The sequence below is a fragment of the Triticum aestivum genome, chromosome 2D, assembly GCF_018294505.1.
Source record: "Triticum aestivum cultivar Chinese Spring chromosome 2D, IWGSC CS RefSeq v2.1, whole genome shotgun sequence".
In the NCBI taxonomy this organism is placed as follows: Eukaryota; Viridiplantae; Streptophyta; class Magnoliopsida; order Poales; family Poaceae; genus Triticum; species Triticum aestivum.
Genome location: NC_057799.1, coordinates 63,702,703 through 63,718,994, shown reverse-complemented (window position 1 = coordinate 63,718,994; position 16,292 = coordinate 63,702,703). Strand labels below are relative to the sequence as shown.

General features: G+C 41.1%; 1 protein-coding gene across 2 annotated transcripts; it reads left to right on the top strand.

Moving 5' to 3' along the window:
* The first annotated feature begins 2,860 nt into the window (after positions 1–2,860).
* LOC123051578 (putative FBD-associated F-box protein At5g56820) lies at positions 2,861–6,334 on the top strand. 2 transcript variants are annotated; one of them, XM_044474489.1, is made up of 5 exons: positions 2,861–2,996; positions 3,097–3,741; positions 3,939–4,823; positions 5,439–5,588; positions 5,754–6,334. In XM_044474489.1, exons 2-5 carry the CDS (start codon positions 3,670–3,672, stop codon positions 6,171–6,173), a joined length of 1,527 nt encoding a protein of 508 aa, XP_044330424.1. In that variant the 5' UTR covers positions 2,861–2,996; positions 3,097–3,669; the 3' UTR covers positions 6,174–6,334. The 2 variants fall into 2 exon arrangements, with proteins under 2 accessions (XP_044330424.1, XP_044330425.1); XM_044474490.1 differs by having other exon boundaries at positions 5,439–5,508; positions 5,754–5,996.
* Positions 6,335–16,292: the final 9,958 nt, after the last annotated feature.

The following is a 16,292-nucleotide window of genomic DNA, read 5'->3' as shown; positions in this document are numbered from 1 at the left end:
CTCCATTTCTTGTTTGGTTTTCTTTTGTTTTGGGTTTTCCTTTTTCTTATCCATTTTTTATTTTTCTTTTGTGTTTTCTTATGTTTGTTTTCCTTTCACTCTACATTTTTGTACATGTCAAAAACATTTTTCGTATACACGTTCAACATTGTCCGAACGCTTATTCAATATTTTTTAAATATTTGTTCAACATTTTAATAGTTATTCAATATTTTTTAAAATTGTTGTTCAACATTTTTAATACTTATTCAACATTTCAAATGCTCATTCAACATATTTCGTATACTCGTTGAAAAAATGTCAATACCTATTTAAAAAACCAAATATTTATTCAGCATTTTTAATACTTATTCAACATTTTTAAACACTTGTTCATGTTTTATCAAATTCTTGTTCAACGTTTTCAAATACTTGTTCAAACATTTTTCATATATTCGTTCAACATATTTTAATACCTATTCAACATTTTTCAAATCTTTCCTCAACATTTTTCATATACATGTTCAACATTTTTCAATTACTCGTTCAACATTTATTAATACTTATTGAAAATTTTCAAACACATGTTCAAAAATTTTAGTACTTATTCAACATTTTTAAATACTTGTTCAACATTTTACAAATACTTGTTCAACATTTTTTTAAATACTTGTTCCACATTTTTCAAATGTGTTTTCGAGGAGTGTTTTTTTTGTAATAAACAAACACACACACACATATGTCGGTGTGTCTGTGTAGATATAATATTTTTAAATTATAAAGAAAAGTACAAATTCTTTGCATGGATGAAAAAATAGTTCATGAAGTGAATATTCTACAGCCAACATAGTTCATGTTACCCTGATCTATTGCCAAAAAATGTACTAATTAGTAGTTGGGATGGCTAGTAGCAGCATCACTTAACGAGGTGACCAGGGTTCGAATCCTGGAAACAGGGTTTTTAGTTTTTCGGATTAATGCATTTACGCTGATTTTAGTTTTTCGGATTAATGCATTTACGCTGTATAAAAACCTCACGGGCCGGCCCATCTGGGGCACCTCCCCGACGCAAGGGTCCCCCTGCGCTCGCGTAAGGCGACAAATAGGGGCGCCCGCGGGCAACCAAATTCTTTGCCTAGGGAAAACCCTCGCTGAAGGGGAGGGCGAATTGGGCAAGCCCAGGCGCGCGAGAGGCCATTTTTTTCTTCTTCTTTATACGTTTTATGTGTTCGCTTCTGCTTTATTTTTTTAATTTGTTTATATTATATTATGTTTTTATACATATATATATATATATATTAAAAAATAAAACAAATATTAGCCAAGCATTAGAAAAGAGTTAAATGTGAATAGAGAAAATGTTTATATGTATATGAAAAATGTATAAAAAACTATGTGTCCGAAAAGAAGATCTTGTATTTAAAAAAAATTAATCAGGCATTTAAAATAAATGTTGAACATGTTTTTGAAAAAAGTTAATCAAGCATTTGAAAAATGTTAACATGTCTCGAGAAAACGTTGACCATCTATTAAAAAAATACCAAAAATATTAATCATATATATAAAAATATTAATCAAGGATTTGAAAAAAATGTTAAACAAGTATTTGAAAAATGTTAATAAAGCATTTGAAAAAATGTTAAATTTATATAGGACTTGTTTACCATGTATTAAAAAATGATGATCTTTTATCATGTATATAAAAATGTTAAACAAGCATTTGTAACATGTTAATCAAGAATTAGAAAAATGTTAAAAAATTTAAAAACAATGTTGACCGTGTGTTTAAAAAAATGGTAATATTGCATTAAAAACTGTTAATCAAGAATTTGAAAAATGTTAATTTGCATATAAAAAATGTTGACCCTTTTAGAATATGTTAATATTGTATTTAAAAATGTCAATCAAGAATTTGAAAAAGTTTAGAAGTGTGTATTAAAAATGTTGATGATGTCTTCAAAAAAAATTAACACACAAAGAATCTTGTATTTGAAAAATGTTAAAAATGCGTATAAAAGTATTGACCATGTATTTATGAAAATTATATTTATATTAAAAAATGTTAAATGTGAATTAGGAAAATGTTGTTGGCATAAACAAAAAATGCAGAATGGTAACCAAGAGAATGAAAGGAAACAAATGAAAACCGAAAAAGAACAAAATAAATTAAAGAAAAATAAAATGAATAAAACTAAAGAAAAAAAATGAAAAAACGGAGAAGAAAAAAGAAAAGAAAGAAAAAAACACCCTGAGAAAACCGACTTGACTCACTTCAAGTATGCTCGCCTTCCTTTTTTTGAATATTTGTATTGCTTACCACACTAGTCAATGTGTACATGCAATGCACGTTAATTTGGAAATATATTAAGTGCATGTGGATATTAAGTAGGATATTATTTGCGTGTTATTATGTGATATCACTATATTTAGCATGAAATTAACTGCACGCTTAACGTATAGAGCGCTCGACATTGAAGCGGTTTAGGTTGTTGGATTGACATGATTTGATGGACGAGATTAATTGGATCTACCCCTTTGGGTATTTTTATATTGATATAGATGTGTCATATGGTAGGTCTCACCCCCTTTACTTAACACGAACAATAACTCCAGGGATCGAGCCCTCATGCTCTCCTTTTCCCTTCACTTTTTCTTTAACTGTGCACGAAATGGACCAGCCAGATTACTGTAGCCGCTTCAGTGAGGCATCCTAGAATGCCGCGGCCAAACTCAGTGCGGAACTTGACCCAAAACCTATTTTTACTCAGCCAGGCTGAACTGGGCCACAAACGCAGGAGGCCCAAAAATGATCTAGTCCGAAACGAAGGCCCGTTGCGGCTCACGTTCTAGCCCAAGACAATAGCACTACATACAACTCCTGCTATTTCTCAAAGAAAAAAAAAACATACAACTCCTGCTCTGCGGTGGGCGGTTGGCATCTCGCCTAGTCTAGGGTTATCCCGAGCCGCCGTCAAGCGGGCACGGACGGAACGCCGCCGCCCTCGAAGAAGGACAAGGTGAGGCCCTCGCTCCGTCGCTTGGCTGCTGCCCTCTTTCTCTCCTCGCGTCCTAGGCAGGGTCTGATGTGCCGGACTGATTGATTGGCTTGATTTTCAGGGGCTCGTTAACCTCCCCAACTCTATCCAAGGCAGCTGATTTTCAGGATCCGTTGTTGATAGCAGAACAATTCGAGTGGAAGAGCGTCCGTTTACAGGGATTTGGAAAGACGGACGGGGTGGTTGATTTTGTGGGCCGTGAGATGATCCTTTTTGCAGGCTGCAATCCCCTCCTCCACCAGCAATAACAACGTGTGGATGTGGATTTACCATGCGGTCGAACATACTCGTAAATTATAGTCCGTCTTCTCCAGCGTAAAGCATTGTGTCAACGCGGTCGTCAGGCTGTTGTCTGTACGATTCGGTTTCATCTCAGAGAGATAGAGAGAGAGAGAGAAAAGTCGGGGATTCTCGACTTCTGTCTCCTCTTGTGTCTGAAAAATACAGACGAGCGCTCCGGAAATAAAAGACGAGCGCTTTGGAAGGCATACTGGACTCGGAGGAGGTTATTATTCGGTTTCATCTAACAGAAGTCGGAGATTCTCTACTTCAGATTCTGGTCGGACCGGTTTAGAGCATCGTCATCATCTCGTTCTCTCTGAATAAATAGAGACCAGAGCTCCCGACATAAAAGATGAGCGCGATGTTCAGGGCTCCCTGGACTCGGAGGTTATTATCCATGGAGTCAGATAGTGCGCGCCGCCATGTAAGTTCTTCTTTGCTAGCTGCTCTGCCTACTGTTCGTATGTCCTATGTTCTGAAGTTCCAAATAAATGATCTTACACATCACAAAAGTGCAGTGTTCTTGCTAGAGATGATGCAACGATTACTTATGCTTAGAACCTTCTATTCTTTGCATGTTGACCTGACTGTATCCATGGATGATATATATTCTTGTTGCAGAAAGGCGAGGAAGATAGGCTCAGCGCGTTGAGCGATGACATTTTAATCTCTATCTTGGGGAGAGTTGACCTTGCCATGGCAGCAAGGACTAGCGTGTTGTCAACGCGGTGGAGAAACTTGCCGTGGTTACTTCCTGATCTCAAACTTAATGTCACGGACTTCCTTAGTGCCCCATGTACAGGGGCTGCACACACTGATCAAGCAATGGCGTCTCTGACAAGAGCCACTAGCAGCTTCTTGGCTCAGCCCCGCAGGGAACACACCATCTCAACACTATGCCTCAAGCTTTATCTCATGGGCAACTACTCGCGTGACATTGGCCTGCTAGTTAGCAATGCCATTGACAGCGAGGTGCTAAAAGATTTGGAACTCGCCATTTTAACAGAGAAGGCGGTCAAGGACTCTGAAAACGAGGTTATGGTACGGCAAGCTCGGGATGTGGATGGATTTTTCAGTGAGTACCCTAGTGTTCTTCGCTGCCTCACAAGGCTCCATCTACATAATGTTCGCTTCGCTGAACGCGACATGAATCACCTCCTGTTTGATTGTTGCAAGCAATTGCTGCACCTTCGTCTGGACCACTGTGACACCGGGGACTTGTCTGTATGGAAGATCAATGCGCCACATTCAAATCTCAGAGTTCTAGAAGTCTACTTGTCCTCATTGAAAAGAGCTGAGGTGCTCTGCCTTCCAAAACTAGAGCGGGTCCGTTGGCAGGCTTGGTTGTTTCACGAGGCCCCCTTGTGTTTTGGTTCTGTCCCGTCACTCAAGGAATTGTCCCTTGTCTGTGATGCAACTCTCTGTCACCAAGACTTTAGTTTAAGCCAGGTTCTAGATGGTGCCACAAACATACATACTCTAACCTTAAACTTTCGAGGATATAAGGTAATTCTAGCAGATATCTGTTATGTTGTGGTTATGCTATTTCATTAGTATGAACTTCATGTTGGACCATCACTAGGATTGTTTTAGTTTTGCTGCTTCCTTCCTTGACCAAGTAATTTGCTTTTATTATATAAGTAGATAATTGCCGGTGCGTTGCAGTGGGATATAAATATTATAGTATGTTGCTGTGAACCCATATTAATATGATTGTGTAAGTAAATGTTTTATCAAATCTTGCCCGTGATTTACCTACCTAGATAAATTTTAGGATTTTATTTGATAAGAACTCATTGGTTTACCAAAGAAGACATATTTCTACTTGGTAAGTCAATAAAAGGTGGGACAGTTCAGACGGTTTTCACGGAAAACCGGAGAAAAAACTAGATATACGAGGAAAAAATCAAAGCGAAGAGACAGAGGGGGAACTCATGGTTGTACGAAAGAGGAACACTATTCTTCTTTATTTAAGTATATATAGTAGATATTTATAATTGCCTGGAAGGATCCCATTACTTGGCAAATGACTAACCTGGTGCACGCATAACTTGCCTCTATAACATACAGATGCACAATCATTGTATACTTATCTTTTTCTTTATTTGTTTTGTTCATCAGATCTGGATGCAACCAGAAAGAAAACAACTCTGCGCTGCATTCAACAAGCTAAGAAAGCTGTTTATTCATGGTATCTTTATAAAATTTGATCAGTTATGGACATTAAATCTCATTGAAGCTGCTCCATCTGTTGAGACATTTGATGTTGAGGTACTTCTACTCATTCTTTTAAACTTCTAGTTGGAATGTATACAAGTCTATCTGACTCAAAACACCATCGTAGTCTCTTTATGATTGTACATCTGTGGTTGAATGCAGATGTTTGAACATCCTACCATAACCCCTTATAATTTTGGTATTGGCGGTTGAATGCAGATGTTTGAACATCCATGCCTGGAGGGTGATGAAGAAAGAATAAGATGTTTTGGTGCTCAGAGAGTGGAACCTTCATGGAAGATTCCTGGGTTCACGAGCTGTCAGAAGTGGCAACTGAAAGAGTTCCAGTTTGGTGGTTTTAGGCCCCTACTGGACCATCACTTGTTATTTGCAAGTACCGTGATGGGTCGAGCTCCAGACCTGAAGACGGTTCTTCTGACAGATGGTCAATATCCATGCAAGGGCTGTGAGGCAATGATCCCTATACCTCCTCCTGTAGGAGGCTTCTTTCCAAGGGACAGGGATACACAAGAGGCAATAGTCAAGCAACTTAGAGAGATCGGCCAGTCCTCAGCACAGATAATTTTCCGTGGTGGTTCGACACACCCCTCTCGAGCCACCTGGTCATGTATTTATTAGCAAGCAGAGTACAAGAGATCACTTCAGTTTTATTATATTCTGAACTTACAGAATCGTAGGAGAGTAATTCCCTTTGTATCAATTTTGTCAAAATCTTTAGCGTCCATTTATATAAAAAATACCGAAGGTGTATAAATGTTGATGAGAGTGCTTACAACTCATCTAGATGAGATATAGTTTGGTCTCATTCAGTTGACATCTCCTTTAGACTCCGTTTTTTGTTGGCAGGCCAAAATACACTTGGTTGTTTGTGTGTAATCTGTTGATGCGCTGGTATAATTCTTTTAGTTGGTCTGAACCTTGTACGGTGTATCATTTTTTCTGTTGCATACTGATGTATTAGATGGTGCACACAAACAGAAATGGGCGATGTTAGGAGCGGGTGCGCTGGGCGAAATTTCGGTCCGTCGGCCCCTAGCCGCTTGATTCAGCCGTACGCAACCGTACCATTGGATCCCTCGCGACGTCTTCTTTCTGCCTCCTCGTCTTCTTCCTTCCCCTTGTGCCGGCGGGCGTCAGCCATGCATGACGCCGCCCTCGTCCCCTAGGACACCCTGCACTCCCAGCCACCGCACCGCCTTGCTCACCCCCGGCCCCATTGCCACAACTCCTCCTCACCCCTTGCTCCCGCTCCATGGTAGCTTGTAGCACGGAACCAAGGTGCAAGCCACCATTTGAGCACGGCGCAACGCCGGTCGTAGGTTTGTGATGTGTGGTTGCAGCAAAAAAAAAAGCAAACGTCGTCCCCCGCCATGGTCACCATGGTTGCGTTGACAAGAAGAGAGAAGCCTGTTCCAGCAATTTTGTGTGCCGGTTCCAGCAAATGTCTTGGCTGGTTGAGGCAAAAACGCTGCACTACGACAATGGTTACAGCAGACATGGTGGCAGGTTCCAGCAAATCAAGATGCTAGTTGTAGCAAATCTCGAAGCCAGTTGTAGCATTATCACGGCAGCCCGGCGTCCAGCCGCCACCACATTGGTCGACTCACCGCGGAGGATGTAGCAAATTTCCATCATCGTAGTAGCAAAAAGCCAGCATGGTTGCAGCAAAAAAATCAGCAACCAAACTCCAGCTGTCGGATGAAGCAAAAAAAAAAGTCAATCGTAGCATCCATGCAAGCTGATTGTACCATCTCTCGCAAAGGGTTGTAACATCTCGCTGCCGGGGGGTTGAAGGTGGTGTTGGCACATCCATGGTGACTACTGCATCACCACTGGTTGAGAGGGTGTGGAGGGGGTGCGTGGGAGACGACGTCCAGCTCGTCGGAGGAAAAAACAGGCGAGGGGCGGGAAGGGGATCTCCCCCGTGCTGATGGGAAGGAGAGGCCGGTGACTCCATGATGTCCGGTGGATGAGATCCGGCAGGGGTGGCACACCAGCTTCGAGGAACTGTGCGATCCAGCCGGATGCGCCCGGCAGATGGTGGTCGAAGGCCGCAGACGCCATGAATGGGGATGCGATGCTTTATTCCAAAACAAAAAACAAAAGAAAAAACAAAGGGATGGTGTGGGATCTAATGGCAGCGCATCATGGGATCGGACCGTGTCCATGCGACCAACCGAAGTTTCGGCCGGCCTACCGGATGTAAATGTTTTCCGACAGAAATGCCTATCATGGAATATAATGGAGCATGATCGTATTCATGTCCTCAAGAACAAAAGTAATTACTCACAAATCATATTCATGTTCAAGATCAGAGGTGTATTGTATATGTTTAAGGATCTGAACATATGATATTCCACCAAATAAACCAACTAGCATCAACTACATGTTGTAATCAACACTACTAGAAACCCACGTGTACCAATCTGAGATTTTTGGGACAAAGATTGAATATAAGAGATGAACTAGGGTTTGAGATGAGATGGTGCTGGTGAAGATGTTGATGAAGATTTATCCTCCCACGATGAGAGGATCGTTGGTGATGTCGGTGGCTTCGATTTTCCCCTCCCGGAGGAGAGTATCCCCAGCGGAATCGCTCCGGCGGAGAGCAAAAGTGCTCCTGCCCAGATTCCGGCTCAAGACGGTAATGCTTCGTCCCAAAAGTCTTCTCTTGATTTTTTTCTAAGGTAAATGGCATCATATAGGAGAAGAGGGGCCACGAAGGCCCGCTGATGGGCCCACAAGCCTAGGTGGCGCACCCTAGGGGGCCGCCACCTAAGCTTGTGGCTCAATGGTGGGGCCCCTCCTCGTGATTCTTCTTCCAGTACTTTTTATGGTGAATATCTATCTCTGTTGTAGCTTTTTCAGGTCCAGAATTCCAGCTGCCGGCAAGTTTACTTTTCATGTAAATCTTGCAAACTAAGAGAGAAAAGACATTAGAATAACATCATAAAGTGAAATAATTGTTGGGGAACATTGCATGGAAAACAAAAAAAATCGACGCACACGCAAGATCTATCCATGGTGATGCAACTCTCTGTCACCAAGACTTTAGTTTAAGCCAGGTTCTAGATGGTGCCACAAACATACATACTCTAACCTTAAACTTTCGAGGATATAAGGTAATTTTAGCAGATATCTGTTATGTTGTGGTTATGCTATTTCATTAGTATGAACTTCATGTTGGACCATCACTAGGATTGTTTTAGTTTTGCTGCTTCCTTCCTTGACCAAGTAATTTGCTTTTATTTATAAGTAGATAATTGCCGGTGCGTTGCAGTGGGATATAAATAGTATAGTATGTTGCTGTGAACCCATATTAATGTGATTGTGTAAGTAAATGTTTTATCAAATCTTGCCCGTGATTTACCTACCTAGATAAATTTTAGGATTTTATTTGATAAGAACTCATTGGTTTACAAAAGAAGACATATTTCTACTTGGTAAGTCAATAAAAGGTGGGACCGTTCAGACGGTTTTCACGGAAAACCGGAGAAAAAACTAGGTATACGAGGAAAAAATCAAAGCGAAGAGATAGAGGGGGAACTCATGGTTGTACGAAAGAGGAACACTATTCTTCCATATTTAAGTATATATATATAGTAGAGATTTATAATTGCCTGGAAGCATACCATTACTTGGCAAATGACTAACCTGGTGCACGCATAACTTGCCTCTATAACATACAGATGCACAATTATTGTATACTTATCTTTTTCTTTATTTGTTTTGTTCATCAGATCTGGATGCAACCAGAAAGAAAACAACTCTGCACTGCATTCAACAAGCTAAGAAAGCTGTTTATTCATGGTATCTTTATAAAATTTGATCTGTTATGGACTTTAAATCTCATCGAAGCTGCTCCATCTGTTGAGACATTTGATGTTGAGGTACTTCTACTCATTCTTTTAAGGGACAATTCCATTTATCCCCCTAACTTGAGCCACCACCTGGCATTTGCCCCTAATTTTCAGGTATGCTCAAAAATACCCCTCTTCCGTCAAGTCACCTTACAGAAATGCCCTTGCCGTCCGGTCAAAGGGGTTTGACCGTCTGGTGAATAGTAACATGGGGAACAGTAAATTTGAAAAAATAGCAAAAAAAATCAAAAAAATCTGAAATTTTATGGGATCGAAGATACTTAAGGGCGCAAGGTGTGTGCGAATTTTCGCGTTGTTTGGACATTCTAGGAACTCGTGGGAAAGGAAAAAATTTAAATCTATACGCTGTGAACAGTAAATTAAAAAAAAATAGCAAGAAAATTTTAAAAAATATGAATTTTTTGGCATCAAAGAGGCTTGTGTGCGCAAGGCGCTTGCAATTTTTTGTGATCAAATGACATGCGAGGTGCTCTAAAAAAAGCAAAATAGTGCATTTTTTCAAAGTTTTTTTCTGCGCCAAATTTTGTTTTTTCTCCTCGAGCTCCTACAGTGTCGAAACGCAAAAAAAATTGCATGCACCTTGCGCACCCCAGCCTCTTTGATGCCAAAAAATTTCATATTTTTTTGAATTTTCTTGCTATTGTTTTTTGAATTTACTGCTCACAACGTACATTTTAAAGTTTTTCGTTTGACACGAGCTGCTGGAATGTCCAAATGGTGCCAAAATTTGCACGCGCCTTGCCCCCTTGAGTATCTTCGATCCCACAAAATTTCAGATTTTTTGCTATTTTTTGCGAATTTACTGTTCACCATTTACTATTCACCAGACGGTTAAACCCCTTTGACCGGACGGTAACGGCACAGAAGGGCATTTCTGTAAGGTGACTTGACGGAAGAGGGGTATTTTTTAGCATACCTGAGAATTAGGGGCAAATGCCAGGTGGTGGCTCAAGTTAGGGGGATAAATGGAATTGTCCCTTCTTTTAAACTTCTAGTTGGAATGTATACAAGTCTATCTGACTCAAAACACCATCGTAGTCTCTTTATGATTGTACATCTGTGGTTGAATGCAGATGTTTCAACATCCTACCATAACCCCTTATAATTTTGGTATCGGTGGTTGAATGCAGATGTTTGAACATCCATGCCTGGAGGGTGATGAAGAAAGAATAAGATGTTTTGGTGCTCAAAGAGTGGAACCTTCATGGAAGATTCCTGGGTTCATGAGCTGTTAGAAGTGGCAACTGAAAGAGTTCCAGTTTGGTGGTTTTAGGCCCCTACTGGACCATCACTTGTTATTTGCAAGTACCATGATGGGTCGAGCTCCAGACCTGAAGACGGTTCTTCTGACAGATGGTCAATATCCATGCAAGGGCTGTGACGCAATGATCCCTATACCTCCTCCTGTAGGGGGCTTCTTTCCAAGGGACACGGATACACAAGAAGCAATAGTCAATCAACTTAGAGAGATCGTCCAGTCCTCAGCACAGATAATTTTCCGTGGTGGTTCGACACACCCCTCTCGAGCCACCTGGTCATGTATTTATTAGCAAGCAGAGTACAAGATATCATGTCAGTTTTATTATATTCTTAACTTATAGAATCGTAGGAGAGTAATTCCCTATGTATCCTTTATTATTTCTCTCTGTCAATTTTGTCAAAATCTTTAGCTTCCATTTATATAAAATACCGAAGTTGTATAAATATTGATGAGAGTGCTTAGAATTCATCTAGATGAGATATAGTTTGGTCTCATTCAGCTGACATCACATTTAGTTGTCTTAGTGCATTTTTTGGTCCACCTTTATGGACCGAGATCCAGTGCCTTGCTGTGGCCAAGGCACAGCGTACCTTGCCCCCTACCATCCACCGTTGGAATTGATCCAGTGGCCAGCAGCAGTTCACAGTCAAAAGAAACTGAATGAGTGGACAAAACAATAGAGAACGGAGTGCACTTTCTTCAGGCGGAGAAGAGAGCAGAGCATCGGTTCAGTTAACACAATACTAGCAAACTTGCATCGGTTCAGTTAACACAAATACTAGCAAACTTCAACAAAAAAAGGAGTACGTTTGAACACTTCAATACAACCACCAGTGCACTGTTAGCCCATGAGTTAACAGGTTTAGGAAAACACAACAACAACAACGGAAAGTTGAACACAATACAAATTCTTTTGCAGGTCTGAACAAACTAATTTTTAAAGCACTTGACATTGAAATTTGTTCTTACATAATCATTCAAGTACATAGAGTTGGCCCTTTTACTAGTACACATAGGCCACAAAAGACTATAGTTAGCCCACAAGTCCAAAATACTATAGTCAACCCTGTCCAAAATACAGTTGACACCGTCCAAAATACTATCTAAAAGCTTGTACATGCTAGAACAGATTTTCATCATAATGGGTAGCTGTCAAGAGCTGCATGTAACTCATTATCTTGTTGCACTCTTGAAACTCCATATTTGCTCCTTTATCGCGCCCATCCTTCTCCACTCCTGCTTGAGGCTATGCACCATCATGTTTCTTGTGTTGCTGCAATAAAACTTCTAGTAAGTTTAGGAATGAACGGTAACAACACATAATGTACATATTGCTACATACCTTTGCTCTTTGGTTTTTGGATGGAGCAACTTTAGTTGGCTTGCACTTCCTTTTGAGTAACTTATCAAGCAAAGTTTGTCTTCTCCTCAATTTTTTTATTTAACCTCTTTTTTCTTGAGCTTTGTAGCACTAAGAACCTCATTTGTTTGTTGCATATTTGGCTCAACATTTTCTTTGTCATTGCATGGCTTATACGGCGCATTGGTAGTTGCATTGAGTTTATCCTCTAGTTATGGACCAATGCAATCAAGTGCATTTTCTAACATCAAACAACATTCTAGAGAGTAGGTTATTTTATATGCCAAAGTGTGGAATTTGTGAGACGAATCCTTCTACCGAAGTTGGGCTTCCAACTTTGGATTTTCTATCACGGTCCTTCCTTGTCTATCTTGTATGCTTCCATTGCATGCTTCTCTAGTCCACCTTTTTAAGATATAATGTGCTGGCGATACTTTTATATTCATCAAATCAAGCACTTTGAGACCATGTCCACACAATATTCCCGTCCTATTGAACATTCCACAACTACATGAAACTGTTTGGGTTAGAGGATCACCAATCACTATGCGCTCCTCCTCGAATTTTAATTCACCATGCAAACTCCCAATAGCAACTGCGAACTTGTTATGCCCATCTAATGCTCCAGTGCATGCAGCCATCGATCTTTCATATTCGCTTTGGAAAGCTTCAAAAATAATTGGAGTGTACTCTTTGCTTGCTAGCACCAACATAGGTGTGTGCATCTTGATTCTTGGCAACTTCTTCCTTGCATCAAATTCAGATTGCAATTCCTTTCTTCGTTTTACTTCCACTGTCCTCTCAAAATGCATCAAGAACCGAACAATATGAAAATCTGATTTCAAATGGTTTTTCAATGAATTGTTGAAGATCTCACTAAGTTGTGTACTTCTCCCAAGCTAAACTTGATGACAAGCAAGCTCACGTGCAGCTTTTGGCATGATTCCAGAATCATCAGCTGCTTCTATTTCAAAAGCTTGTACTTTGGAAATCTTCCTTTGTGATGCCATCAAGTGGCTATTGAAGGTAATGATTGTGTTCTAGCACAATATCTGTGACTTCATAATTTTTTGCCACTCGATCCAATGTTATAGTCATCCGAGCTTTGCAATATGTTCTTGTTTCGAATACCCTCATTTCAACAAACAAATCTGCATGAAGACACTTCACCATCACAGTTGCTTACATTATTGTTTCTCTTACTCACATCAAACCCTGCACGACCCCCATATGCAACCCAAAACACACAAGCCAAAAAAAACCCTAAAATAATCTAGCCTAAGACAATCAAGCCTAAAAAAACCTAAATATATTCATAATAACCCTAAATATAGCAAAATAACCAAATGATGAAATGGGATCATATATATGAACACATAGGATTCATATATATGAACACTTCACTACAAAAAAATACACTTCCGTGATGATACATGTTTGTCACAGTAGGTCACGTTTTCTGTCATGCATGTATATCCATGACAAATTTATGACAGAATCAAGATAGTCATACCTGTGCTGTCGTAGAAGTGTTCCATGACATTACCAAAATTATCATCACGGAAGTGTCCACTTCCATGACGATAAATCATGCGTCACAGAAGTGCTTTCATCAAGGGTGACCGACACGTGGCATCCATCGTAACGGAACGCCGTTAAGCTATCGGGTCCGGTTTTGGATCCGATAACCCGTTAACATCCCGGACCAATGGGGATTTTCCACATGTAAAATCATCATTGGCCGGAGGAAACACGTGTTGCCTCATCGTTTGGACATATGTCATCCACTCATTGGACAGGAGGCGCCTATGATAGGTCGACACGTGGCACGGCCCAACAGTGGCCAATTCCGGTGAAAAAGGTCGGCCCAGTAAAAAATAGCTGGCCGGCCCATATAAGGCCTACTTGTGTCAGGTCCATTTAAGCCCACGGCCCATACGAGATGTGCCAATTCGGCCCGTCAACGGCCCGTTAAAGATTTGACACCATTGCAGCCCATCGTCAGTTCGAGCCCGTTAACAGCCCGCTATATATTTGGGGTCAATATCGGACCGATGAGATTTCGGCCTGTTAACGGCCCATTTAGTGGATGGGCCAATTTTCACGATGTACATCTTTCGGCCTTTTAGCGACCCATTTAAATATTGGGCTAATTTCCGGCCCGGTGTGTCTTTCAGCCTGTTGACGGCCCATAAATCAGTTGGGCCATTTGTAGTCGGACCTGAGTTTCGGCCTTTTAGCGACCCATTTAAGTGTTGAACCAATTTCTGGCCCGGTGTGTCTTTCAGCCTGGTGACGGCTGACGGTGTCCTGGACTAGGGGGTACTCACCACGTCATCTCCCGATCTGTTAGATTGGGCCGAGGACCCCCATGGCCGTATACTCATGGGCCAGTTCGAACAGCTGCCGCATACAAGGAAGATTCCACAAGACTTGGCGATTAAGACAAGGACTCCTCCCCACCGGTGTATTCGACTAGGACTCTTGTTATCCTAGGCCTCTGGTGCATTATATAAACCGAGGCCAGGCTAGTCGATAGATAAGAAACAACAATCATAATCATAGGCTAGCTTCTAGGGTTTAGCCTCTACGATCTCGTGGTAGATCAACTCTTGTAATACTCATATCATCAAGATCAATGAAGAAGGAAGTAGGGTATTACCTCCATCGAGAGGGCCCGAACCTGGGTAAACATTGTGTCCCCCGTCTCCTGTTACCATCGATCCTAGACGCACAGTTCGGGACCCCCTACCCGAGATTCGCCGGTTTTGACACCGACATTGGTGCTTTCATTTTTTCGACACGAGTGTTCTTCTTCTTAGTCGTTGCAAAGTTTTTATTATTATTATTATTATTATTATTATTATTATTATTATTATTATTATTATTATTATTATTATTATTTATCTCTCCTTTTTTCGACACGAGTGTGTGGTCACTAGCCGGGGAGCCTAATTTCCCTCTCAAAGCCGCTAGAGTTTAGTTTGCTAAACTGGCCTAATGAGAAGTACTCCGCCTTTGGGATAGGAGGTTGAAGCCGTAGGCTGACCCGCTTGAAGTCTTTAGATAGGATGTGTCATGTTAAAGCACGACAGAAGCACTTTTTTCTTCTAAAGTCCAATTTTCAGATTGGCACCGAACACTTGATCTTGTTCGGACGTCAGGTTTTCACTGACGTTTTTTGGTTTTCCAAGCCTATGGCACTCTTAAACTATTTGTGTGTTTCCAGCATTAGTCTCGTAGTGCAACGCCGGACACCTTTAGAGATTCGACAAAAACATTCTCGGATATTGCCATATATGCATCGGTTTCGAATTATGTCTTCGGTCAATAGTTGGGTTGCCCGGCTCCTATGCTTGCCTCCTACGTTCCGCTTTGTTCGGCTAGGTGTGCAAAGGGAGAACCACTGCGATTGTGCTTCCAGCTCGCATGGTTAAGCACCTCAGTGGAGAAAGCCGAAAACTGACTTTCACAATAGGCGTAAACTGGCCAGTGATCCGATGACTATGTTAAATGACGGGCTGTTCATAACATTGGCCGAAGTGTTTACGGCTTGACCTCGGCTGTCGCCGAACACTAACCAGGGGCTCATAGCTAGCTTCCCCAGTATAAAGCTCCTATGACCAAGTGAAAGTTATAAAGCCCGCATATCTGATTGCCTCGTTTCCGCTAACACAACCGCCTTCGGGCACCGAGACATCGGCTAAGGGTTGTTTTGTTATGCGGAAACACCCTGTGTAGTATCTACCAAGGGGTAGAAGCCGACGATGGGCCACTTTCAACTGATAAAACGGTCGCAATGGAGTCAAAATAATGATGTAAAGTACTTGGATACATAGAATCATTACACATAATCTGTGATTTTACTCTGGATATCGATCCTTAATTCGGCCACCCGTGCCCACATTAAGGCTCGGGGGCTACTGGGCTTTGCGCTCATTATTTAAAAATATTAAAGGGGCACATCGATCCCCTGATCTGGTGTTGCCACCCGACCAGTGTCTCGGGGGTACTGCATTGCCTATTACAATGCAAAAAATTCCAACTGCCAAGTGTTCGGCTTGACCGAACTATGGGCAAACGTGTCTTTGGATAACAATAGGTACCATTTGGACCTATCCGGCGTCAAGCTAAATATATTACGGCAACTTTTCAAGACTCTCTCTCAAGGGCCCATTCGCCGATCACTATTATCTCTAATATATTACACTGCGTTTTTATTCCTATGTATGCTG